The 25,059-nt window shown below is 41.6% G+C and overlaps 2 protein-coding genes across 5 annotated transcripts in view; one reads left to right on the top strand and one right to left on the bottom strand.

The window, feature by feature from the left end:
- The window catches only part of tfr2 (transferrin receptor 2), a 1,009,002-nt gene that overhangs the window by 563,695 nt on the left and 420,248 nt on the right, over positions 1 to 25,059 (top strand). The gene's annotated exons all lie outside the window — the stretch shown is intronic.
- si:ch73-375g18.1 overlaps positions 4,451 to 25,059 on the bottom strand; it is a 64,351-nt gene continuing 43,742 nt past the window's right edge. Inside the window, exons 18-24 of one of the 4 annotated variants that reach the window (XR_015524132.1) lie at positions 23,844 to 23,927; positions 22,704 to 22,884; positions 21,771 to 21,843; positions 17,695 to 17,793; positions 11,921 to 12,436; positions 4,678 to 6,339; positions 4,451 to 4,579 (exon numbers count right to left, since the gene is read on the bottom strand). Coding sequence is in view for 2 of the 4 variants with exons in the window: in XM_087307863.1 (XP_087163989.1) it covers positions 5,470 to 6,339; positions 11,921 to 12,436; positions 17,695 to 17,793; positions 21,771 to 21,843; positions 22,704 to 22,884; positions 23,844 to 23,927 (1,823 nt within the window). In the remaining 2 variants the exon portion in view is untranslated. Of the gene's footprint in view, positions 6,340 to 11,920; positions 12,437 to 17,694; positions 17,794 to 21,770; positions 21,844 to 22,703; positions 22,885 to 23,843; positions 23,928 to 25,059 lie in introns of all 4 variants that reach the window. The other 3 variants (XR_015524133.1, XM_087307863.1, XM_087307864.2) reach the window with 3 other exon arrangements.

Genomic DNA, 25,059 nt, shown 5'->3' with positions numbered 1-25,059 from the left:
TCAGTAGATTGTCCTGAAGTGTTAAAGGTCTTGTTCAGAAAGCTCCTGTGCTGGTTGAGTGATGTCATGTCTAATCTCGCATAACTCCGCCCTCCCGCATCTAAACACACACACACACAAAAAGCCTCCGCAGGTCTCATTAGCTATCAGATGGGATACAGTGGAAATCTGAAGAACACTGGGAATATCGAGTGGAAATCTCCTGCAGAAATCCAAACCAAACGTGGGGATCTCCAGTGGAAATCTGTTGAAAATCTAAACATAACAGAAAATCTCATATGAAATCTATACAAATCTGGGAATATCTAGTAAAGATTTTCAGTGTAACTCCACATGTAAATGTAAATCTCCAGGGGAAATTCAAATAAAAGTGGGAGTCTCCAGTTAGGATCTCTAAATGAGAAACTGAACATAAGTGAGAATTTGCAGTGAAAATCAAAACTAAAGTAGGAATAAAAAATGTCTTTCTGAAAGAAAAGTTAAAATCACCAGTGGAAACTGAAACAAAAGTGGGAATATCCAGAGGTAATTCAAACAAAAGTGGGAATATCCAGAGGTAATTCAAACTTAAAGTGGGAATATCCAATCATAAATGTAAACCAAATTGGGAATCTTCAATGGAAATCTAAACAAAAGTGGGAATATCCAGTGGTTATTCAAGTTAAAGTGGGAATATCCAATGGTAATCAAAAAAATGGAAAAATTCAATGGAAATCCAAACAAAAGTGGGAATCTCCAATAGAAATTCAAACAAAAGTGGGAATATCCAGTGGAAATTCAAACAAAAGTGGGAATATGCATTAGAAATTAAATCAAAAGTGGGAATATTCAGTGGGAATATCCAGTGGAAATTCAAACAAAAGTGGGAATATCCAGTGGTAATTCAACTAAAAGTGGGAATATCCAATGTAAATCCAAACAAAAGTGGGAATATCCAGTGGAAATTCAAACAAAAGTGGGAATATCCAGAGGAAATCCAAACAAAAGTGGGAATATCCAGTGGAAATTCAACTAAAAGAGGGAATATCCAGTGGAAATTCAACAAAAAGTGGGAATATCCAGTGGAAATTCAACTAAAAGTGGGAATATCCAGTGGAAATTCAAAAAAAGTGGGAATATCCAGTGGTAATTCAACTAAAAGTGGGAATATCCAGTGGAAATTCAAACAAAAGTGGGAATATCCAGTGGATATTCAAACAAAAGTGGGAATATCCAGTGGAAATTCAACTAAAAGTGGCAATATCCAGTGGAAATTCAACTAAAAGTGGGAATATTCAGTGAAAATTCAAACAAAAGTGGGAATATCCAGTGGTAATTCAACTAAAAGTGGGAATCTCCAATAGAAATCCAAACAAAAGTGGGAATATCCAGTGGAAATTCAAACAAAAGTGGGAATATCCAGAGGTAATTCAAACACAATTGGGAATATCCAGTGGAAATTCAACTAAAAGTGGGAATATCCAGTGGAAATTCAACTAAAAGTGGGAATATCCTGTGGAAATTCAAACTAAAGTGGGAATATCCAGTGGTAATTCAACTAAAAGTGGGAATCTCCAATGGAAATTCAAACATAAGTGGGAATCTCCAACCGAAAATGTAAACCAATTTGGGAATCTTCAATGGAAATCCAAACAAAAGTGGGAATATCCAGTGGTAATTCAAGTTAAAGTGGGAATATCCAATGGCAATTTAAAAAAAATGGAAAAATTCAATGGAAATTCAAACTGAAGTGGGAATCTTCAATGGAAATTAAAACAAAATTGGGAATATCCAGTGAAAATTCAGCTAAAAGTGGGAATCTCCAGTGGAAATTCAAACAAAAGTGGGAATATCCAATGGACATCCAAACAATAGTGGGAATCTCATTGGAAATTCTGAACACAACTGAGAATTTCCAGTAGAAATCTTAATCTAAATTTTGATCTGCAGTCAGGAATCTAAACGTATGTGAGAATCGCCAGTGAAAATCCCACAGGAGGGTCTCTCAGTAGATTTCCCTCCAATTTCCCAGTGAATCTCCACCGAGCCTCCAGCATGATGCTCCACTGCAACATTGCGCAAACACAACTGAATCAAATCTGCCACTCAAAATAATGTCAAACCGGATCAAACGGCTATCTGTAGCCTAAAGGCACAGAAATCATAGTTCATAAACAGCAAAAACATTCTTGCCATCTGATAAACGTCTTCAGATCATTCGCTCACAACTTTAAAAATCCTGAAGTTTGGAAAAAGTCTAAAACTCGCACCTTCACTCCACATGTCCACTTCATTGACCTCTGAACATCACTTTCATCATCAGTTTATAATCCTCCCTGTCCTACACACTCATGCGTTCTTCACTCCTGCTCATCTCATATCATTCCTCCAGTCTGAATCAATTCAAAGAATCAGTTCACCCGACTGTTCTGTTCAATGAACCGGTTCTTGATTTGAGTCTATCACTGATTCAGTTTCCAGGAACATCAGTCGGTTTGATTCATTCGTGAATCGTGATCATTACTTAAACAGTAAATAAAATGTAAAAACTTTGCAATTCCTGCTGGTGATGAACAGAATCCATATCAATATGATTCATTACATCAAGACACTTACAGTTGTTTAGATGTGAATCAGTCTGATGAATCATTTACAAAAACCGATTCAAAAGAATCCCAAATCAGGTATCTAAACTTCCTGTATGTCACACAGTTATTTAACATCTCTCTCTCCTTCGTTCTCTCTCTCTCACACACACACTCACACACAACACACACACACACACAGCATTTCCTTCAGTGATCTCTGAGGTTATTCGAGTCTCATTAAGGCACATCGAGGCTGAACATACAAACATCCTGAACTAGTTTGAATCGGATGCTCAGCTAGTTCTCGGCGAGTCATTGCTGAGGGGTTCGTGAATCTGAACACACACACAGAGTGAGTATTAACATGATGGCAGTGTGTTTGGGTAAAATAGTCTCGTACAGCCCACACATGCATATTGCACTTAAAATGACAAGAGCTTTCCAAAACACAAGCTATTATCTGATTAAGAGTTCGTCTGCACAAACTAAAGATCCGTTCACAACACATATGATCCAATGATAACTATTAGAGGTGCACCGATGTTAAAACTGGGCTGAAACCAAACATTTTGGATGCAGCTGCCCGAAAACCAAAACTAAACATTTATATTTATATATATTACAATCATATAAAGCAATTTTGTGCAATTTCTGACGAATAAAATAACCAAATTTTAGATTTCAATGAGTCAAGAGGTTTCATTTTAGCAGTGTTGCCATGATGACAGTATAGCTATTGCAAGCAGCAGGAACAAGTATATTCCATAGAAATGTCCAGTCGGTAAATTATTTGGACGATCTATGCTTTTCCAGTGAACATGTGCCGTTCTTGCATAGATAAGTATACATGCACATGAGCAGAATATCCACAGAGCAGAATGATGAGCTGTTTTGAATGCTAGTTCGAGCTAGTCAACGTTTTGCTTTGCTGCTCTTGTGCTTTAGTCAGTGCAGGAACTATTTGGCGTTTTGCAGTACAAGCCATTGAAATGAATGGGTTTTATAGCGAATCGCTTTCTGCGTCCGGTGTGAAAGGGAAAACAAGCATAGCCTTTATGTGGCAGAAGCCATTGAAATGAATGGGTTTTATAGCGAATCGCTTTCTGCGTTTTCTGAGTCATAAACACCTCTGTTTATTTGCACAATTTGAGAAAACAGTCAGACTTAGTGTACAACCAACAAACCAACTTTTCCCAGTTGGATAATTACAGTTATTAGACTGTAGTTCCTCTAAAATATCCAGTTTAAAATAACCCACATAGCCTAATCCACAAAGCAAACAAATCCAATGACTTGATAATGATAACTTTGTATGTTATGTTTGGTGGTGTTCGCATGTTAAACTAAATTAGGATTTTAAAATGCAATATTTAATGTGTCAGGCACAAAATAGACACATCAATTAATATTTTTAAAATTAAATAATAATTTAACATTAATCCGGCCAGTTAACCGATAACATTCGGTTAACGAGCAGCTGTTGCCGGTTGGCAAAATTAACCGAAATGAGCATCCCTAATGCAAATTACATACATGACATACAAGTATGGATTTCAAATGTATTTTTCACATATACAAAATGTCATATATGTTTTTTGGGTGCTTAATTATATATATATATATATATATATATATATATATATATATATATATATATATATATATATATTTATACAAAAGTTCTCTCTGGTTCTCAAATCTGATTGGCTGATAGCCGTGTGATATTCTGCAATATCAGAACTCCTACAGCCTCTTTACCCTTTGTGTATTACTCCGCCCACATAAAGCCAGCAAACAGCAGACACTACAGATCTAAAGTTTAAAAGATGCTTTTAACTGTTTTTACAGCTGTTTAACTGTCACCTTATGATTTGAATCCAATGCGGAAGAAAGTAGTTCCTCATATAAAAGGGTTTTTGAGACTCCCAATGTTGATTTTGTTTTTATATATACAATTATGCCGTTAAACTCTTGTATAAACGCAATATCACACTCGTAGCAGTGCGATATGGCTGTAAATCAGCACTGGTGGGGGCACTAAGGCACCATTGCACACCTCTCACCAGTGCCGATATACAGCCATATCGCACTGCTACTCGTGTGATATTGCTCATATATATAATTTTATATTTGTATTGATATTTGGGTGAATATACAAAGCAATTACATTTAATAAATTTTAACATATGTGCCTATTTGTAATTCCAATAATTGAAAAAATACACATGTAAACAGCCAATTCTGCCATATTTTGAAATATTTGTTGCAGATATGATCTAATTTATATAAGTACAGACCAAAAGTTTGGACACACCTTCTCATTTGAGAAGTTTTGTTTATTTTCATGACTATGAAAATCGTGGAGTCACACTGAAGGCATCAAAACGATGAATGAACACATGTGGAATTATATACATAACAAAAAAGTGTGAAAAAACTGAAAACATGTCATATTCTAGCTTCTTCACAGTAGCCACCTTTGGCTTTGATTACTGCTTTGCACACTCTTGGCGTTCTCTTGATGAGCTTCGAGAAATAAAGCATGTGTTAATAGTTTTGATGCCTTCAGTGTGAATCGACAACTTTCATAGTCATGAAAATAAAGAAAACTCTTTGAATAAGACGATGTGTCCAAACTTTAGCTCTGTCCTGTATATATGAAAACAAAATATAAACCTGAATATCATTTATATAATTTGCATGTACTTGCATTGATCCCATTTCTACATGGGTGATGTGAACGGGTCTCTGCCTGTCTAAAGTGTAACAATAAACTCATTCAGTGATAGTCTGACTGTACGAGACTGCGTTAACGAACACACTGACCAATCAAAGCAACACGTCTGGGGTTTCATGACATCATCATTCATCGACAGTAAGAGAAGGAGCACACACACACACATCAGACGGGCGTTTCTTTGCTCTTCAGGTCGGGGGCGCTGTACTGCCGTCTCATGCGCGGCGGCGTCACGTAGCCCTGCGGTTTTTGGTTTCTGCCGTGCTGCTGATCAGTGAGCGTGTGCGGTAGCGTCTGGTAGGCTGGCCGCTGATGATTGGCGTATGTTTGTGCGTACGCCCCGTCGCCACGTGCACAGGGGCCTGGCGACTGTCGCCGATAACGACCGCGGCCTGAGGCGTTGTTGTTGTTGTTGTGGTGGAATCCGTTGCCGTAGTAGCCTTGATTTGCAGGCATGCTGGATCCGTCCAGCGAGTTGCGTCTGTAGCGCCACTGCTGTTGCTGAGGAAACTGATTGCCGTTAACATAGTTACCGTTGCTAGGGTGGCGAGGTTGCCAAGGGCGACTAGGTGAGGGTGCACGCATAACAACTGGCATTTGGAACGGTAAAGGAAGTAGTGGCATAGAAGGGGCGGGGCTTCGTCCATCACTGCAATCTACCTTAAGGTCGTCCACCACTACTGATGTGTTGGGTCCCCAGGACAGCCGGTGCTGCGGGTTACTCTTAAAGGGGAACTTTAGCTTGCAGTCCTGCGGGGGAATGAAGCGTCCCGTTCCAGGAAGGTGGACCACGCCTCCGTCCCCACCCACAGCCCCGCCCCCTCTGCGCAGCCGCTTGGTGATCTGCTGCTGCTGCAGGTTCTGCAGACGCATCTGCTCCTGCTTGAGCCAGCGCATGCGACCCCTGCGGAAGGCAGGGTCTTCCTCCATCAAACGGGACACACGCTCCTCTTTGGGGACACAGCCATGGTCATCCTCATCTAAGCCCCGCCCCTGATCACCGTCTGGGGGCAGATCCTCCGATTCATCGTCATCCTGCACAAACACAGAGTTAAGCATTACATTCACTAATCACATTACAGCTGGATTGATGACTTTAATTTGAATTGATATACAAATCAGGTGAACGCTGTAGGAATTACAACAGTTTGCTTATGTGCCTCCCACTTGTTATGGGTCCAAAAGTAATAGGACAATTGGCTTCTAGCCAAGTGTGTTATTCCCTCATTATCCTAATTACAATGAGCAGATAAAAAGTCCAGAGCAGGCCCGGATTGGCTAATCAGGAGGACTGGGAGAATTCCCGACCCGGCCACCGACCCGTGTTTGATCCTCATTTGAGTAATTTATTTTTTTCATTTTTATTGTTAAGACATATAATACTGTTAGTGTTGTTGAACATTTGAAGTTCTAAAGCAGCTGTTTTCTCAAAAAAGACGCGATAGTGTCATTTGAAACTGAATTAGAAATGACCTTTGTAGCTGCCCTTTGGTTTCCATGAACGAGACAGAGTTTCTGACGGGTGCTTGATTCTTTATTATGCTCAAGACGAGAGCCATTAAACTTTCGTTGCGTAGCACCGTGAAACTACACAAAGAAACAACAAAAATCAATAAAAACAACTCGTATACAGAATAATGACAGATAAAGATATAATGTACAGAGCGACATATGAAAGTGAAACAATGAAGTATATGAAGACAGTTTGAAACAACTAAGAAGGCAGAGCTCACGATTAACATATACATACAAATGAACTCATGTGGCTTAAATATTAACTTCACATACCTCGCTCCGCTTTCCCAAAGCGTTCTATTAAATAAATTGTGCAGGATTAAGCCTCCTTTTTCCATAAATCGCACAGCAACGTGTCTTCTCTTCGCTCCTGCTAGCCTGATTAACCTACTAGTCACCTAGGCTACCGAAACACGTGACATGCTCTGATGCTCTAAAATTATTTAAAGGGATATAATGATTTAGTGGTCACTTACAACCTTATTTTAATATAGTCAGTCGTGAACTGAGGTGGGCCGGTCTGAGGCTTGAAACTCCAGGGCTGAAAAGGAGTCCCACTCCGGCCCTGGTCCAGAGTTCATTTCAAGTGTGCCCTTTGCATTTGGAATCTGTTACTGTCAACTCTCAAGATGAGATCCAAACAGCTGTCACTATCAGTCAAGCCATCATTAGGCAGAAAAAAACAAAACAAACCTATCAGAGAGATAGCAAAACCTTTAGGCGTGGCCAAAACAACAGTGTAAAACATTCTTCAAAAGAAAGAGCGCACCAGTGAGCTCAGCAACACCAAAAGACCCGGAAAACCATGGAAACAACTGTGGTGGACAATTGAAGAATTCTTACCCCGGTGAAGAAAACACCTTTCACAGCAGTTGGCCAGATCAAGAACTCTCTACAGGAGGCAGGTGTGTGTGTGTGTCAAGATGAACAATCAGGAGAAGACTAACCTGAGTGAATACAGAGGGTTCACCACAAGATGTAAACCATCGGTGAGCCTCAAAAACAGGAAGGCCAGATTAGAGTTCTGAAAAAGCCTTCACAGTGCTGGAACAACATCCTCTAGACAGATGAGATCAAGATCAACTTGTATCAGCAGGATGGGAAGAGATGAGTATGGAGAAGGAAAGGAACTGCTCATGATCCTAAGCAGTGAAGCATGGTGGTGGTGGTGGTGTCATGGCGTGGGCATGTGTGGCTGCCAATGGAACTGCTTCTCTTGTATTTATTGATGATGTGATGCTGACTAAAGCAGCAGGATGAGTTCTGAAGTGTTTCAGGCAACATTATCTGCTCATATTCAGCCGAATGCTTCAGAACTCATTGGACGCGCTTCACAGTGCAAATTGAGAATGACCCAGTGCATACTGCAAAAGCAAACAGAGTTTTCGAAGGAAAAGAAGTGGAGTGTTATGCAATGGCCAAGTCAATCCCCTGACCTTAATCTGATTGAGCATATATTTCACCTGCGGAAGACAAAACTGAGGGGAAAATGCCGCAAGAACGAGCAGGAACTGAAGACTAGAGGCCTGGAAGAGTACCAGCAGGGATGAAACCCAGCGTCTGCTGATGTAAGGCTGTAAGTGACTGCAAAGGATTTGCAACCAAATATTAAAAAGTGAAAGTTTGATTTTATTATTATTCTGTCCCAATTTCATTTGGACCCTTAACAAGTGGGAGGCACTTATGCAAACTCTTGTAAATCCTACAGCGTTCACCTGATTTGGATGTAAATACCCTTTTATTATATTATATTTTATTTTATACTTTATTTATTTTCTTGATGAGGTTAATTTAATATTTTTTATATGTGCATGTATATTTGTATTTGTGTATATATGTGAATTAGTGGTGGGCCATTATCAGCTTGTGTTAACGCGAGACTCTTATCGGGCAATAAAAAAAAACATCGCCGTTAGTCTATCCTCAAAGTTTGGTTGGGAGCTGGGTCTATTCTACACAAGCTATGATGACTTTCAGCTTGATATTTTAGCGCGGATGTATACCTGGCCTGTAGGTGGCGAGAACGAGTCTTCGAACCTGTGTGTGTTCCTACCATGAATAGGCACATCAAACGTGACGTGCTAACATGGATGCAGTTCACTAGAGTGAATCTGATTAATGTCAGCTCCACATCTGACTATCAGGCACCTGTAGAGTTGATGTGTTCCAGTAAAATATATAAAGATAAAATGGAGCGGGAGCTTTTTAAAACGAATGATGGTGAATGAAAGTCAAACCGGTGAGCCGTCTGACAAAACAGTGCCCTTCTGAATCAAATCAGCAGGACGCCCTTCTGGATCTGTCACTTACTTTAAAGACACGACTGACTACACTTACATGGACATCTGTAATCTACTTATTTGCCTTAATAGACAATAATATAATGAAGGTGTTCATGTGAAGTGCTGTAATGTAAGAGTTTCCTGTAGTTTTGGGTGACTTTAACTGCAGTTCGGCAGTCACTCATAAACATTTCATTTATGCCCCCGAGACAAACTGGCCTATTAGACGCAAATAAAGGCTGATTTATACTTCTGTGTCAAACGGTTGCGTATGCTACAGCACTGACGCATAGCCCTTCGCTGTGGCCATCGGCGTCACTGACGTGCACCTCTCAAAAAATGTAACTACACATCGCAACAACGCGTAGCGCAAGCTTTGTGATTGGTCAGCTTGGTAGCGCTGACGAGTCTAAGCGGGACCGAGAGCCGTGCGAATGGCGCGAGCGATTGTTTACAAGTGTGGAGTCCCGTGAAGGAGCTCCGGATGGAAAGTTTTGTTTTGTGTTTACCTCATAGTTAAAGTTGTTGTACGTCCGCCGGTTCCTGCCTCAAAATGAGCGAGTTTGAGCCACTTGTACATCCCGGAAGTGTTCAGGAAAAGCAAAACAGCAGTGAAGAAACTGGACACAGAGGAACATTTACACCTCACTGCCAACTAGCGTTTCGGAAGTGTTAATGCAGAACAACAGAGACAGCACGCAGAAGTATAAATGCACAGCTACACGCGTTGCATGCGCCGAGGGTTACGCCGGTCACCTGACGCTGAAGTATAAATCAAGCTTAAAAGGTCATGAAACACTAAAACACATGTGTTGAGCTGTTGACAGTGGTATATGTGTCCCACACTGCTAAAAACACTATTAGGACACCTATATTTCACTAAAAAGTGTAAATTGGTTGATTTTGCGTTATTATGAGCAAATTCGTACTTCCTGTTTGAAACTAATTTTTGAAGCTGCGTCACGGTCATGAGATAATAGCGTGTACTCCAGCGTGCAGACTGGACGTCTGAGCCAGAGTGAGTCTTATTACGTCCTACAGTGTGATGCATTAATGCATGAGTAAGGCTTGGTTCAAACCAATCAGCGCACTCTATTGTGCAACTTCATTAATATTCATTACTGTCACAGTGTTTAGACGACAGAGACGCCACGTTGTGTTGGCAAAACAAGCGTGAAGTGTTGCTTTTATAGTTTGCTGCCGTTAAGTTTCGTTTTCATTTTCTCTCTGTGAGAGCTCAGCTGGAGTCACGTGTGGATTAACAGTGTACGCGACGCTCGACAACAATAACTTACGTGTCTAAGGAGGATTATTGTTTACCTGAGAGCTGTTCTCATCTGCAAACGCTGAGATCCGGATTCGCTTGTAGTCTTCTCTTCATAAAGACGCGGCTCTAGTTGCTGGTGATTGTCCTGTCTCTACAGATTTAGTAAGTGAGCGACCAGTGCTCACTTGTATATTCAGTTTGTTCGTATCGAACTAAGTTAACTATTGCACCGAGTGTAAACATGTTAGCACCACAACCAAACTTTAACCTCGTGTAGGGTTTTTAACCGCATTTTGTGACCGGAATAACACACGCGGCTTTCTGACGCTACCTGCCGTGTGCATCTAAGTTTCCGGGAAATGTGGAGGTTTTTTTTCGCTCATTCGCCGTGCGGTATCAAACATTGCATGAAAAATACACGCTTAGAGCAGTTCCTCGAATCAAATATCTCGTTTGTCGCGAGGGGCATGAATGAATACCCTGAATGAAAGAGCCAAACTGCAGTTAAAGTCCAACATTTAATAATTTGGCAAATAATTCCACTACAGATGTCCATGTAGGTTAAACACCATCACTTTCTACTGTGTGTGAGTATTTTAACTGAAACTCGCGCGTGCCCAAATAGACACTCCCACACCATCCCACTTTAGTTCCTCCGACACTCCCCCCTAAACAGAGTTTGACACGCCCACTTTTCTGACTTTTTCCAAAGTAGAGGTGTGAAAACACCCTGCTGAAACGAGGGGCTTTCATGGCCCTTTAAGGAGTAAGGACTGGTGAGAGTGTTGTGGAATTTAATAACGCACGCCAAATGAAAAGAAAAAAACTTCCGCATTTCACCATGTGTGTGTGTCTTGTGGGAAAATATATGACGGTAATAGTTTGATTGCAGTGTTTACTTCAGTAACGCCACTAATATCTGCATACTCCACATGTCTTAATTCATTTCTGTTTAGTTCAGTGATGACTTTAGTCGCATTAAGGTCATTAATAATGGCTGTTTGGAGCTACTGTAGGCCTACAGTTCAACATTGATGTTTAACTGAATAAACAGTGAGTAAACACAAGCACATCTTATTGAAAATCATTTATTTTCATCACCAATAATCACAGTAGAACCGTTCCTCAAGCAGTTTGTGATGCATTTTGGAAACAGGAGATGCGCCACTGGTCTAATGCGCCACCTGGCTTGAGAAACCCAAAAGACTTACCTCTAATCATTATTTGGGTAGTGCACATATTCTGAATGCCTTCGCCAGAATTTAAATGAGCCATTTTAATCTAGATTAAATCCAAGATTACAGTGAGATTAATGTACATTAAAACAATTAATCTATGCCCACCTATAATATATACATGTATGTATATTTATATATGTGTATTATTATGTTTGTTTGCTAGTTTATTTTGTTCCCACTGGTTTTTTGTTCCTAAAAGACCAAAAACAACAAGTAAAAAAAAAAAAAAAAAAGACAAAAAGCCTGTTAGGTGTGATTGGGGGTGTCTGCACATGTAAGTATGCACATGTCTATGAGTGTGTGTGTGTGTGTACCTGCTGTACGACCGGTATGATGCTCTCCATCTTCATCATTCTGTCTCTGAGGGCTTTGATCTCCTCGTCCTTCATGTTGTTCTGCTCTTTGACCTCCTGTAGGATGTCGGTCAGTTTGTGTATGTGAGCCTTCAGGTTGTAGACACCGCTGCGTGCGCTCTCTGCGTCTGCGTCTGCCGTGTCCTGCGTCCGCTCGTCCCCGATGCCCACCGTCTCCCACACGTCCTCCGCCACCTCCCTCCAGCCGTCCTTCTCGGCGTCCCGTCTCCCGTACATGCGGCACAGCTCCTTCATCTTGACGATGGCCAGCGCCTCCACCTCCCGCCGCGAGTGTCGGAAGTCTCCGAGCGCCACCTCATAGCAGATCTCCTTCACCGCCTGCAGCTTGAGGTCGCTCAGGGTCAGCTGCTCCGGGGCTTTGCTGATGCGCCGCCGCTGGGGGATCTGGTAGACGCGGAGCGGCTCGCGGCGCTTCCCACTGCTGGGTAAACCACAGCGCTTCACGATGGACTGCACCTGAAACACAAGCAGGAGACACACAGGATCCAGTGAAGTGCTTTGAAATGTGCATTTTCTATTCGATGTTTGAATTAATCTCAACTTAATCTCAAGTAGCTCCTCCCCTTTGTTTAAAACAGCCAATAGTGTTTAGCTTTAGTTTTGTTTGTTTATCTTATTTGTGTTTAAAAAATTCCAATCTTCTCAAATCTCTTTATTTTTATTTTTGAAATATTTTTTTTTTATTAAAAAAATAAATAAACTAATTAGAAATTAATAGGGATGTAACGGTATCAGAATTTCACGGTACGGTAATACCTCGGTATGAATGTCACGGTACGGTATTTATTGAATCATTTACAGGAAAAAAAAAAACTTTTGAAAATACTCCAAAAAAGTGCCAAAAGTGTCAATGACATACAAATTAGCCATCTATCTGTTAGCTTTGAAACAGGAACTTCAATTTTAATAACAGAAAATTATTAAACCATGTACAAAAATAAAGTTTCAATTTAGTATTGTTAAAAACTCATCACATTCAACATTTAATCACTCACTTAGATAGAGATGGGTTTAAAGGAAAATTATCATATAACTATAATCTGGTAAAAGCTGGTATCTCTGGGTATTTACAATGTCCCCTGCAACAGAAAAAACCCTCTCATTTGGGACTGAGGTTTCTGGGACAAGAGAGATATGACTTGGTCCATGTTGACAGCAGTGGGTAACGTTGTGCATTGTCTTTCCCCCACTTGAGAAGACAAACCATGAGTGAGATAGAGGTCTCTTTGCGGTACAAGTCAATGTCTGCATCAATCTGAACAGTGTGCTGTGTTTCTGCAGTCCCCATGACTGTTATTAGTCGTATTCCCCAACTTGCAGGCACGTGCACACATAGGGCTCAACCTGTGCAGTGCACATGCCCTTTTTAGTCTTGGATAGAAAATGCCCTTCCAAAACGATCAAAAGTGCCCCCGCGACGCGACACACCCTCCGTCCAGTCCAGCCCTTCAGTAGGCGCGTGACAACACCTCTCTTGGTATGCGCGCTCAACCCCCCCCCCCTCGGCGCTTTACAATACGCGCGCCACAACACAGCTGATCAGAACGCGCGCGACAGCACCGCTATTCAGCACGCGCGCGGCGACAACACCCGCTTTAGGTTCGATCATTTCCATCTTTTTTTCATCTCCGCTACTAGCAGCACACTCCATTTCCGCATTACTGGATCTGTAGCGACAACAGACCGCAAAGGATTATGGCCACGCCGGGGCTGATGGGAAATGAAGTTTCAGCTACCTCCCGTTCGCTTCATTCGCCTGAGCAAATTTTCTCTGAAGATCTATACAGTTTTACCGAGTCATGCGACTTCGGTAATATCGAAAAAATTTAATATTGCGGTATGACGGTATTTACAATACCGTTACATCCCTAGAAATTAATAATTAATAAAGTAATTCATTTATTGTGGAAAACCTTGTGCGGATGGCGAGGCAGTGGCGCAGTAGGTAGTGCTGTCGCCTCACAGCAAGAAGGTCGCTGGGTCGAACCTTGGCTCAGTTGGTGTTTCTGTGTGGAGTTTGCATGTTCTCCCTGCCTTCGCGTGGGTTTCCTCCGGGTGCTCCGGTTTCCCCCACAATCCAAAGACATGCGGTACAGGTGAATTGGGTAGGCTAATTTGTCCATAGTGTATGAGTGTGTGTGGATGTTTCCCAGAGATCGGCTGGAAGGGCATCCGCTGAGTAAAAACTTGCTGGATAAGTTGGCGGCTCATTCCGCTGTGGTGACCCCAGATTAATAAAGGGACAAAGCTGACAAGAATGAATGAATGAAGCTAATATGGCCCAGCCTCACCCAGTGTCTAGCGGCCCCAAGGTAAAATGTGTAAGAGGCTAAATGGTCATATGCATTTGTTTGTATGACAAAACATGTCTTTTTGACTCAAGAAGGTTTATACTGAGGCCCCGTTTACACTAATGCGTTTTAGTTTGAAAACACGTTAGTTTTGCTACGATTACGCCATCCGTCCACTCTAAGCTGGAGTTTTCGAGTGCCTAAAACGGAGTGTTTTGGAAACGCTTGATTAGCTGTTTTCACTCTAAAACACTGCTGCTCCGTCTCAGTGTGGATGGGGGAAAACGGAGACATCTGAAAACGGAGGCGGGGCTGCTGAGATTCGCTACCTGATTGGGGCTTTTGTGTCATCTTTTGCGTATCCTTCCCTTATTCGTCAAGCCCCTATCACATGACTATAACACATGGCTTTAACGCTACCGGAAGACTCCAGACCAGCGTTCACTGTAAACCACAACATGGACACAGAAATGGGAGCGTTGTTTGCACTATTGTCTGTTTTAGGCGTCATTGTGCAGTTATTCATTTGTTACGTTTAGTTACTCGACCTCGTCGTCTGTCCACAAAAATACCTCTCTTGCTTTCTTTGCCATCGCGTTTAATGTTCAACCGGTGTTTGTTGACTAACAATAACCAAATGTCGAGCGAGACGCATGCTTCCTGTTTATACTAGAACGCGCATGCCCAGAGTGCGCGAATGGTCCCGTGATATACGTTTTTGGTGGAGTAGTGTGGACGGAGATATGTTCAGAAACGCTAGGTGAAACACTAGTGTGGACGCGGATCGTTTTTGATCTAAAATGCAATTTTAAAACTAAAAGGCACTCGTGTAAATGGGGCCTAACTCCAAAGGCAGATACTAATAAGATCAGGGCCTGGTGTGTGGACTTTGGGGTTTTTATGATGTGGTCACATGTTAATTGGTCAGTTTGAATGACTCAGCATTTGGGATTTAGTCACATGGTCAAGAAAGATACAAAATGGGTGAAAAACTCTACTCTGTCTCTTTTCCTGGCCTGTCTTTTCTGTCACTGCACTCTCCTGCTCTGCTCCTCTCCTCCTCTGGAGTCTATCTTCTCTGACTATACTATAATCAGGCAAAATGATTGTCAAGTGACCGGCGTAACCCACGGTGCATGCAATGCGCGTAGCTGTGCATTAATACTTCTGCATTAACACTTTCCGAAACGCTAGTAGGCAGTGAGGTGTAAATGTTCCTCTGTGTCGAGTTTCTTCGCTGCTGTTTTGCTTTTCCTGAACACTTCCGGGATGTACAAGTGGCTCAAACTCGCTCATTTTGAGGCAGAAACCGGTGGACGTGCAAAAACTTTAACTATGAAGTAAACACAAAACAAATCTTTCCATCCGGAGCTCCTTCACGGGACTCACGGGACAATCGCTCCATCAGGCTCGCACCATTCACGCGGCTCTCGGTGCCGCCCAGACTCGTCAGCGCTACCAAGCCGACCAATCACAGAGCTTGCGCTACGCGTCGTTGCAACGTGCAGTTACATTTTTTGAGAGGTGCGCGTCAGCGACGCCGACGGCCACGGCGAAGGGCTATGCGACGACCCCGTAGCATACGCCAGCATTTGACGCAGAAGTATAAATTAGCCTTAACTTCTAGGCCTGCTCTCTTTGTCTCTGGTTATCTCTGGTAACTTTAATTTTAATTTAAGCTGGGTACAATTTATATCACATGTTTTATCATTTCATATTTTATTATTTTATACAGTTATTTGTAATTAATTCAGTTGTAATTGTAGAGAATTATAGTTATATTATATATCATCTCATTTTCAAGTAGTTGTGAATTACTTTTGATTTAACATCAACATTTAATTGTTCCATATTGCAATACAATTCAATCACATAATATCCCACATTTATAGCTATTAATACTGCCCTTATTTCCGTTTTTGGTATGAGATTGCAGAAGAATGGTTTGACTAGAAATGTACAGTTCTTTACATCTTGTTAAGTGTGACGTCACGCGGAGTGGCCTCAGGGTCCAAGTGCTCTATTCAACTGAATGGGGAGACTCAAGAAGTGGTAATTATAAACGTTTACAAAGCGATTTAATGTTTTCTAAAATCACGATGGCAGTATATATGTCCATGCCTAATATCCGATGGCCAGAAAGTGACAATTTTTTTCATAAATTGTTAAATTTTTGGAATTTGTTATGCAGCAAGCCCAGAGATTGTTGCGTACACTATGACTTTATATAACTGTAACGTTCGCTTGCAGAACGTATTTTGGATAAGTGTGTGCGTTCGTTTGTATGTGGGTGTGTCGTTTCATGCATGTGTTACAGGTACGAACGGCATTGGAGGATCCGCATTTCGTGCTGATGACGATGGCCGCTGACGCTGGGTTTGCGCCACCAATCGCTGGTTGGCGTAGCGTTTAAAAGCCGAGCCCAAACTGCAATGGCGATCTCTCTCTCTCTCTGTCTCTTTCCTTCTCGCCACTTCTCGCTCTTATTCTTTCTGTGGGTCTCTGTGAGGACAGTCTCTCTTGCGAGGGCTAGTCTGAGAGAATGTGTTTTGCTTGTTTAATGCTCTTGTCTAAAGTTTGCGATTTAATAATGCTTGTGAAATTGTCCAGTTAACTGACATGTTTGAGTGATGCCCCGGAGAGGTGTAGGAGTGAGTAAGTCGCGCGATATACATATACAACACTCAGATTGATATTTTGTATTAGTTCACTAGGTTCAGGAGGATGTGCTGTTTTCTGTATGTTTTATTTTTAGTTAGAGCAGTTTAGTTAAGACGTTTGGTACGTTGAAGATGTTTCTTTTCATGCTTTTCTTTTCATATTTAGTTTAGTTTGGTGAAAACAGTTACTGAGTTTTGTTATATTTATTTCGTTGATTTAAGCACAATCAACTACTTCCTCTCCCCCCAGGTAATTCATTATTTAATCATTGTAAATATTTTTCTTTCACTGTATAATATATTTTCACTGGTTTTCATGGGATATATGGGCAATAAATAATTGCAGTGATTATTTGATTCAGTTTATTTCTTTCTCCATCCGCTTGTCACACACATTAAACTAATGTATGTTGTGTCATCTACTCCTAGTTTAATATTAACATCTAAAAGGACGTAACAATAACATTAACTTTCATGTGTGATATGAATTAAAAGTGATCATAAACTAATAATTTCTCAACTCAAATGAGTGGCGGCTTGGACCCGGAAAAAGTATTACATACGTCACCAACACGTCACCACTTAACAAGCGGATATCATCTAAACACAAATTTTGCCGCTGTTTTGGAGCACACTAGAATATAGATAACCTTAAAAAGAGCAATACTGATATACTAACATCAAACTGCAAAACAAAAGTCCCTGATATTGCATAACTTGAACAAAACAATATCAACAATATCAACAATACACTTCACTTTACCTTGTTGGCTGGAAGTTTCTCTCTGAGGGATGAGATGAGTCTCCAGCTCTCCTCACAGGAGCGTTTGTCAGAATCATCGCCGCTGTCTGAATCTGCATACTGAACACACAGAGCAAGCATCTAGTATTAAAGTCTGGGTCAAATCAAAATATGCAGTGTTTATTTTGCTAGACAGACTGTTATTCATCAGGTGAACAATTAATCTGTGCAAGTTAATTCATGAAAAAAAAAAGAAGTGTGTTTTGCTAATCTACAATCAGCCTGAGCATCTGCTTCTGCATTTGGACTGGCTCTTTCTCTAATAACGTCTCACAATCTGACACACTTCTGCACACATTTTGTCATTTTCACACAGATAACATTGGTCCTGTGTTTAATCTGCCACGATGCTGACACACAGGCATCTATAGCTCCGCCCTCCTCTGAAAACAGCACAATCTCATTTGATTTAAAGGGCACCTATGGTGAAAAATCTACTTTTCAAGTTGTCTGGACAGACATGTGTATATATATAGTGTATAGACCGTCATATTGGGCTGATATAAACACACACCGTTCTTTTTTTTCAATTTAACAACAAAAAAACGGTGGACCAATTGGAGCGGTTTTTAGAGCGACCGCAACTTGACGTAGGAGTGCGGTCCCCCCGCCCACCAATATTGATTGACGGCATGCACTAAACTCCAGGGGTTTCATTACCACGACGTAAAATGGGCGTGGCTCGGTCGGTGTTTGGGAAACGCCCCTGAGAGGTCACCGATCATGCGCAGTACAGGTTCTTTTTTAGCGCGGTCATTTCAAACAGGATGATTATGGATAAAGAACCTACCGCGGTGGATAACGAAGGAAAAAACAATCAAACAGGTTATTTTTTTTTGTGTTTATAATGTTATATTTTAAAGATTTCATTAACAAAAACAGCTGACCTCGTTTTAATCCGTTTTACTGTCTCTGGGCTTTTGTACTTCCATTTTAAACCAAATAATAATGGTTGTGGTAAGATTAACCGTGTTTTTGTAGTTTAAAATATGGTATTCAGTCATGTTTAAACAAATAAATACCACATTTTCTGTAATAAATCGTGGTTAATTTTTCTTTCTCGATCTTAGTTAATTAACATAACACATATTTATTTTCTATTTTTATTTAAAGTCATCATACATAAAACAACTGAGATCAGGACAGGTATCTGATGTTAACTAATATAAAAGTGATCATACATGAAACCCCTGAGATCAGGACAGGTATCTGATGTTACTGTATATGATATATGAAGAATTTGACACAAAATCCCTGGGATCAGGACAGGTATCTTAAGTTATAACAGTATTAATGTAATCTGAGAGGTATCTTAAGTTAATTTGATTAATATAACACACTGACTTCACATGAAACACCTGATCAGGACAGCTATTTTGTACTGCATATAAAAGGCATTGGACACGAAACCCCTGCGAATACGTACAGGTATCTGAATCAAACGGCTGTTTTCACAATCTGCGCATGATCCGTGACCTATGCAAATTCACAGATAGGCCACGCCCACCCGATGACGTAATAGCGGTTACGCTGTACTGAAACCCCTGGAAAAAAGTGCCTGCCATTGATTGACAGGCACATGTCACCATATCCTCAGTTTGTTGTTTCAGGTCCGCCATTTTCAGCGTGTGAGTCAAAGCGGTGTCACTAGAGGAACACCCGTGCTCTATTTTTAGATGTGAGGCTCATTGGGCTCAACACAGGATCAGCATTCGGTAGGTTTGCAAACGTGTACTTTTCATTGCGTCTACCTTAAACTTCAGCCGTTTGCATTTCTCGTGGTCACAGAAGCTCCATGTGAGTGTGATCTTAACTACTGTAGGTGCAGCTGTAAAGTGCGAGCGCCTTTGCCTCACATGCGTGCCGCTTTGTTGCTGTGTGCGCGCGAATGAGAGAGAGAGACCTTTGTGCTGCTGTCTGTGTGTGTGTGAGAGAGAGAGAGAGAGAGAGAGAGAGAGAGAGAGAGCGTGCTTGTGTGTGTGTGTTTATACAGACAGCTTGTTATAGGCTGTCTGGACTCTGTATAGCTGGGTGGTTTTCGGTTTTGTTCTCAGCCCGCTCGTTAGCGGGAACGGGCGCGGCGGGTAGCGGGACAACAAATGCTGAATATAAGCGGAAGCAGTCGGATTCGGGATAGAACCTGGCCGGAATCAATTATTAATCCCGCGCAGATCTCTACCACAGAGTGCCATCTGAACATGCGAATGTCCGTGTTTGGTGTGCCGTGTCGCGGCTCTAAGCGGGTCATCCGGTGCCTCAGTCAAAGTTAATTAAGTGTGCTTGGTTATTAGTCTGTGTACAAGCTCGACACTTTAAACTAGCACACAGTTGGCTGAGAAACTATACAAAGACATGAATGATTGTGTACTCTCTGCTTGGTCTGTGGCCGAGGCGTACATGTACGGCTGAATGCTGATCCTCTCATGCAGTGACTGTCTGCCTGTTTGTTGCCAAACACAGAGCGGGCGAGCTCTTGGCTCCGCCCCCTTGATATGTTGGGCGGGAATTTGAAACTAATTTTCATGTGAAGCAACACGCCCCTAAAACAGCGAGCTATGTACACACCCACAACATCACACTTTAACACATTAAAATGAAAACACCTGTGGCCTCATGTACGAAGACTTGCGTGGAAATCATACTAAAACATTGCGTACAAACACAGCTGTAAATGTGCGTACGCAGAAAAAAATTCAGATGTATGAAACACTGCGTACGCCGAATCTCACGCATATTCTTTTGTACATCTGAATGAACGAGAAACTGAGCACAACATGCACGAGCACAAAACCCCTCCCTGCCTCCTCCCCCGTATGAATATGCTAATGACTCTACTTTGGCAAAACCCAACGAAAAAGCAACGGAAAAAGCAAGCAAGAAGAGAAACTTGAACAGAATGTGAATTGGAAGTGCTGCTTTCGGAGGTAGACCGGAGAAAAACTGTGTTATTTGCAAGTTTGTCCTCCGGGATTAACAACAAAAGAAAAAAATAGAGTGGGAGAGTTTAGCTGATGCGGTTAACACAGCTGGGTCTGAACATCGCACTGAGTGCATTAGAAAAGAAATAGTGTCATTTATAGGTGTGAAATGTTGCAGTACCCTAAACAGTCTCAGTGGAGCAGCTCGTAAAACGCATGTCAACATGTTTTGACACGTTCGAGCTTGAACTCAGTTCGAATCCAGCGTCTGATGAACTCATTCTTCTTTTTTTCCCCGCTACATATCAGATTTTGCCCACTATTTATCACGAGAAAGACAAGTAGGAATCATCAATAAGTCTGTGCATCATATTTTATTTGCACATTTATTGAATGGAAATGTTTCTGATTCACGCATGCAAATTCATCTTCAGATAGTGTCTTTATAGCAATGTGTGTGCAGTAGATAGCTCAGATTACATTGGGAAAACAGGCGACCGCTGCAAATTGAGCTTTAATGTTTGGCTGGTCAACTGTATGGTATGGAAACCTTATATACCTGCTAGATGAACCTGTCTCATACAGCTGCCATTGCAAGGCTCAGACACTTTGTAGAGTGCAATTTAACACAACTGCCTCTAGGAGTCGCCAATGGAAATAAAACAGACACGCACAAAAAATGTGCGTACGCCAGCCAGAAAGCTGCCGTGAAGCTGCGCACATTCCCACGTTCAGTTCATCGTTAGTAAATCCAAACGTGAGCGATTCTGAGCGTGAAACCTGGCGTACGCAAAGTTTTCGCTGCGTACGCAGCGTTGATACATGAGGCCCCTGAACTGTGTGTTGAACTGAACCTAAACTGGCACACTCAGAACAACAATAATGTTAATATTAAATCTTAAAAAGGGGGTAAACAATGTGCCCTTTAAAGCGACAGTCACAAAAAAAAACATGATTAAGATCAAAGCCTGAACGTGTCAGTTTCAGAGAGCTAGAGAACATTATTAGTGTGCTATTTTGAGCTGAAACTTCACACACACACATACGCACACACCTGCACACACACACACGCACACACACACTCTAGGCACACGTATTTTACACCTGTCTGTCTCTCACCAGTCTCTGTTGCTCCAGCAGCAGATCTGCTTCTTCTTTCTCTCGTCGATACTGAATCTCCACATCCTGTAACCTGAGATTGACAAAGGCAAACCAAAGGTGAATACACTGTCAGCACACGTCTACTCAGTTAAATGCATTCGTTTTAAGCCACTCAAGGCAGAATTGTGTATGATTAAACATTTAAAACATTATAAAAACCTACACTGCAAAAAATGTCTTTCTTACTTAGATTTTTTGTCTTGTTTTTAGTCCAAATATCTACAAATTCTTAAATCAAGAAGCATTTTCTAGACAAGCAAAACATAGTGTCTTTAAGAAATAATATGCCATCCAGCAAAATAATCTGCCAATGGGGTCAGCAAAATAATCTTGTTTTTCGATTCGTGATAAAATTATTTTGCTTATTTGAGGACCGGGAGAAGAAGCGCGATTTGCAGGAGATTATCACTCATTTGCTGGCATCCGGGAGTCTCTGTGCATTTGTGGGAGACTTCCAGAACTTCCTGGGAGACTTGGGATGTCTGGAATGATCTACTCATAATTCCCTCTTCATTTAGCCGTATGGCCGGGCTCGGATCGTATCGCTTTCTCACTGCAATCGATCCGCTTCAGAGTTCGTTTCAATCAAGCCGAAACCACCTCATTTAGGCGATCTCGGATCGATTGATTTGGCGCAGATCTGAGCGCGATCGGTGGTTTCACATATGCCAAATGAACTGGGCAAACGAGACAGGTTCTGAAACAAAACTCTAGGTGTGAAAGCACCCTTAATGTGTGAGGATTTGCAACACACTGTCAAACTGACGAGAATTTTTTCTTAATTTGCTGGTCTTTTTTTGTAATTGCATTGTTTTCTTTAACTGCAGCATGTTAAGCTTTCTCGGCCAGCATGTATCTAGCCAATTTTAGGTTACTGTGTTGACTCCTGACCTCCTCTCCATCTCCAGCTTGATGTCGATGCCTTGTTTCTCCAGCAGCTCCCTCTGGGCGTAGTTCCAGTCTGCCGGCTCCCCCTGCTGCTCCACACAGGTACTGCGCTCACGCTCCAGACGCGCCTGCTCCGGGTGGTTGAACCTGAACACGTGACTCTTCCCCATCACGATACGGTTACCTGCGGCACCAGAGGACGAGCTTACAGTCATGTTCAGTTCAATTCAAGTATATTTGTATAGCGCTTTCACAGTAACTATTGATTGACTTTATTATTATTACTGTTTAGCATGTTTTCAATTAGTTTGAGCGCATTGTTGGATTTGCTCTTCAGTGTTTTGGGCTTTCAGCAGTGACATTTACATTATTACACTGAACTGAACTTCATCTGTGAAAACTGGACTGAAGGTGTTTCGATTTATTATCATCTTCATCTGTTAAGCTGCTTTGACACAATCAGCATTGTGAAAGTGCTTTGGAAATTTCAGTTTAGCTTTTAGTTTGTTTCATTAATTTTTTTTATTATTATTTTATTTTATTTATTTATTTTTTTTTTAGATTTAAGTATTCATTCATTCATTTTCTAGTCGGCTTAGTCCCTTTATTAATCCGGGGTCGCCACAGTGGAATGAACTGCCAACTTATCCAAGGTTTTATGCAGTGGATGCCCTTCCAGCCACAACCCATCTCTGGGAAACATCCACACACACATTCACACACATACACTCATACACTACGGACAATTTTAGTCTACCCAATTCACCTGTACCGCATGTCTTTGGACTGTGGGGGAAACCGGAGCACCCGGAGGAAACCTACGCGAATGCAGGGAGAACATGCAAACTCCACACAGAAACGCCAACTGAGCCGAGGTTCGAACCAGCGACCTTCTTGCTGTGAGGCGACAGAATTACCTACTGCGCCACTGCTTCGCCCCGATTTAATCATTATTTTTGCTAATTATGATTTGATTTCAGTCAGTTTTTGCAGTGACTGTTGTGAGTTTTGTTTAGTTTTTCATTCACTGTGAACTTTCATATTTTATTTCAGTAAATGAAAATGTTTTTCATTAAACCAATAGTTTTTCTTCGTGTTTAGTTTTCATTTTCGCTTGACTGACAGCCCCAAACACACACTCACCCTGCCTGAGCAGCACACACTCGCTGATCTGCTTCCCGTTGACGTACGTCTCTGCTCCTTCCAGCGGCTCCAGAGTCACGTCCACTGCAGACACACACACACACACACACACACACACACACACACACACACACACACACACACACACACACAGTCAGTGTTTAGCAGGAGGGTATGCTAATGAGGTGGGCGGGACTCTTCTGAACTCCTCCCTAGATAAGAATGGGGATTCTTTAAGTGAAGTGTAGTATATGTTAATGAAGTGGGTGGAGCACTTCTAAGCTCTTTCCGAAGAATGGGATTCTTTGTGCAAGTTCTATGCTAATGAAATGGGCGGGGCTGTTGGGAGTTCCTCCAGTATAAATGAAGTTCAAAAAGTATGCAAATTAAATTAATGGTGCTCTTCTGAGCTCTTACTAAGGTAAAAACGGGATTCATTGGGCAAGTAGTATGTTAATTAGGTAAGTGGGGCAGTTCAGAGCCCATCACAAGTACTGTATAGATTAAGTTTCTCTAGGTTCAAAATGCATGCTAATGAAATGGGCGGGGCTCCTCTAAGCTCTTTCGAGGAAAGAATGGAGATTTTTTATGCAAGTAGTATATTAATGAAGTGGGCGGGCCTATTCAGAGCCCCTCCCCAAGCATAATTGAGGTTTCTCTAGGTTTAAAATGTATGGTAATAAAGTGGGTGGGGCTCTTTTGAGCTCTTCCAAGGTAAGAACAGGGATTCTTTGTGCAAGCTGTATGCAAATAAAATGGGTGGAGCTGTTCGGAGCTCCTCCCTTGGTAAGAATGGTGATTCTTTTTTGTGCAATAAAGTGGGTAAGGGCCTTCAGAGATCTTACTTGGTATAAATAAGGTTCCTCTAGGTTCACAATGCATGCTAATGAAGTGGGTGGGTATCTTAGATCTTTCCAAGGTAAGAATGGGCATTATTTGTGCAAAGTGCATGTTACTGAAGTGGGCAGGGCTAACTGTTGCTGACAGAAGGCTCCGCCTCCTACAGGCCCACTTCATTTGTTCTGAATCTACATGCACATAATGTCATTTAAGGCGATATGGAATGTGATGAAAGATCGCTCTACTTCAAACAGTTTCACATCATGCCATGACAACAAGCAAATTCACCTGACACACACACACACACACACACTGACATAGACTGGTTGTATAGAGGGAAATATGAGGAGAAATGACACTGATAAATGCAGAAGTG

The sequence above is a fragment of the Danio rerio genome, chromosome 23 (genome assembly GCF_052040795.2).
Source record: "Danio rerio strain M-AB ecotype USA chromosome 23, GRCz13ab, whole genome shotgun sequence".
Taxonomy (NCBI): Eukaryota; Metazoa; Chordata; class Actinopteri; order Cypriniformes; family Danionidae; genus Danio; species Danio rerio.
Note: the sequence above shows the minus strand (reverse complement) of the source record. Positions and strands in the feature narration are given on the sequence as shown.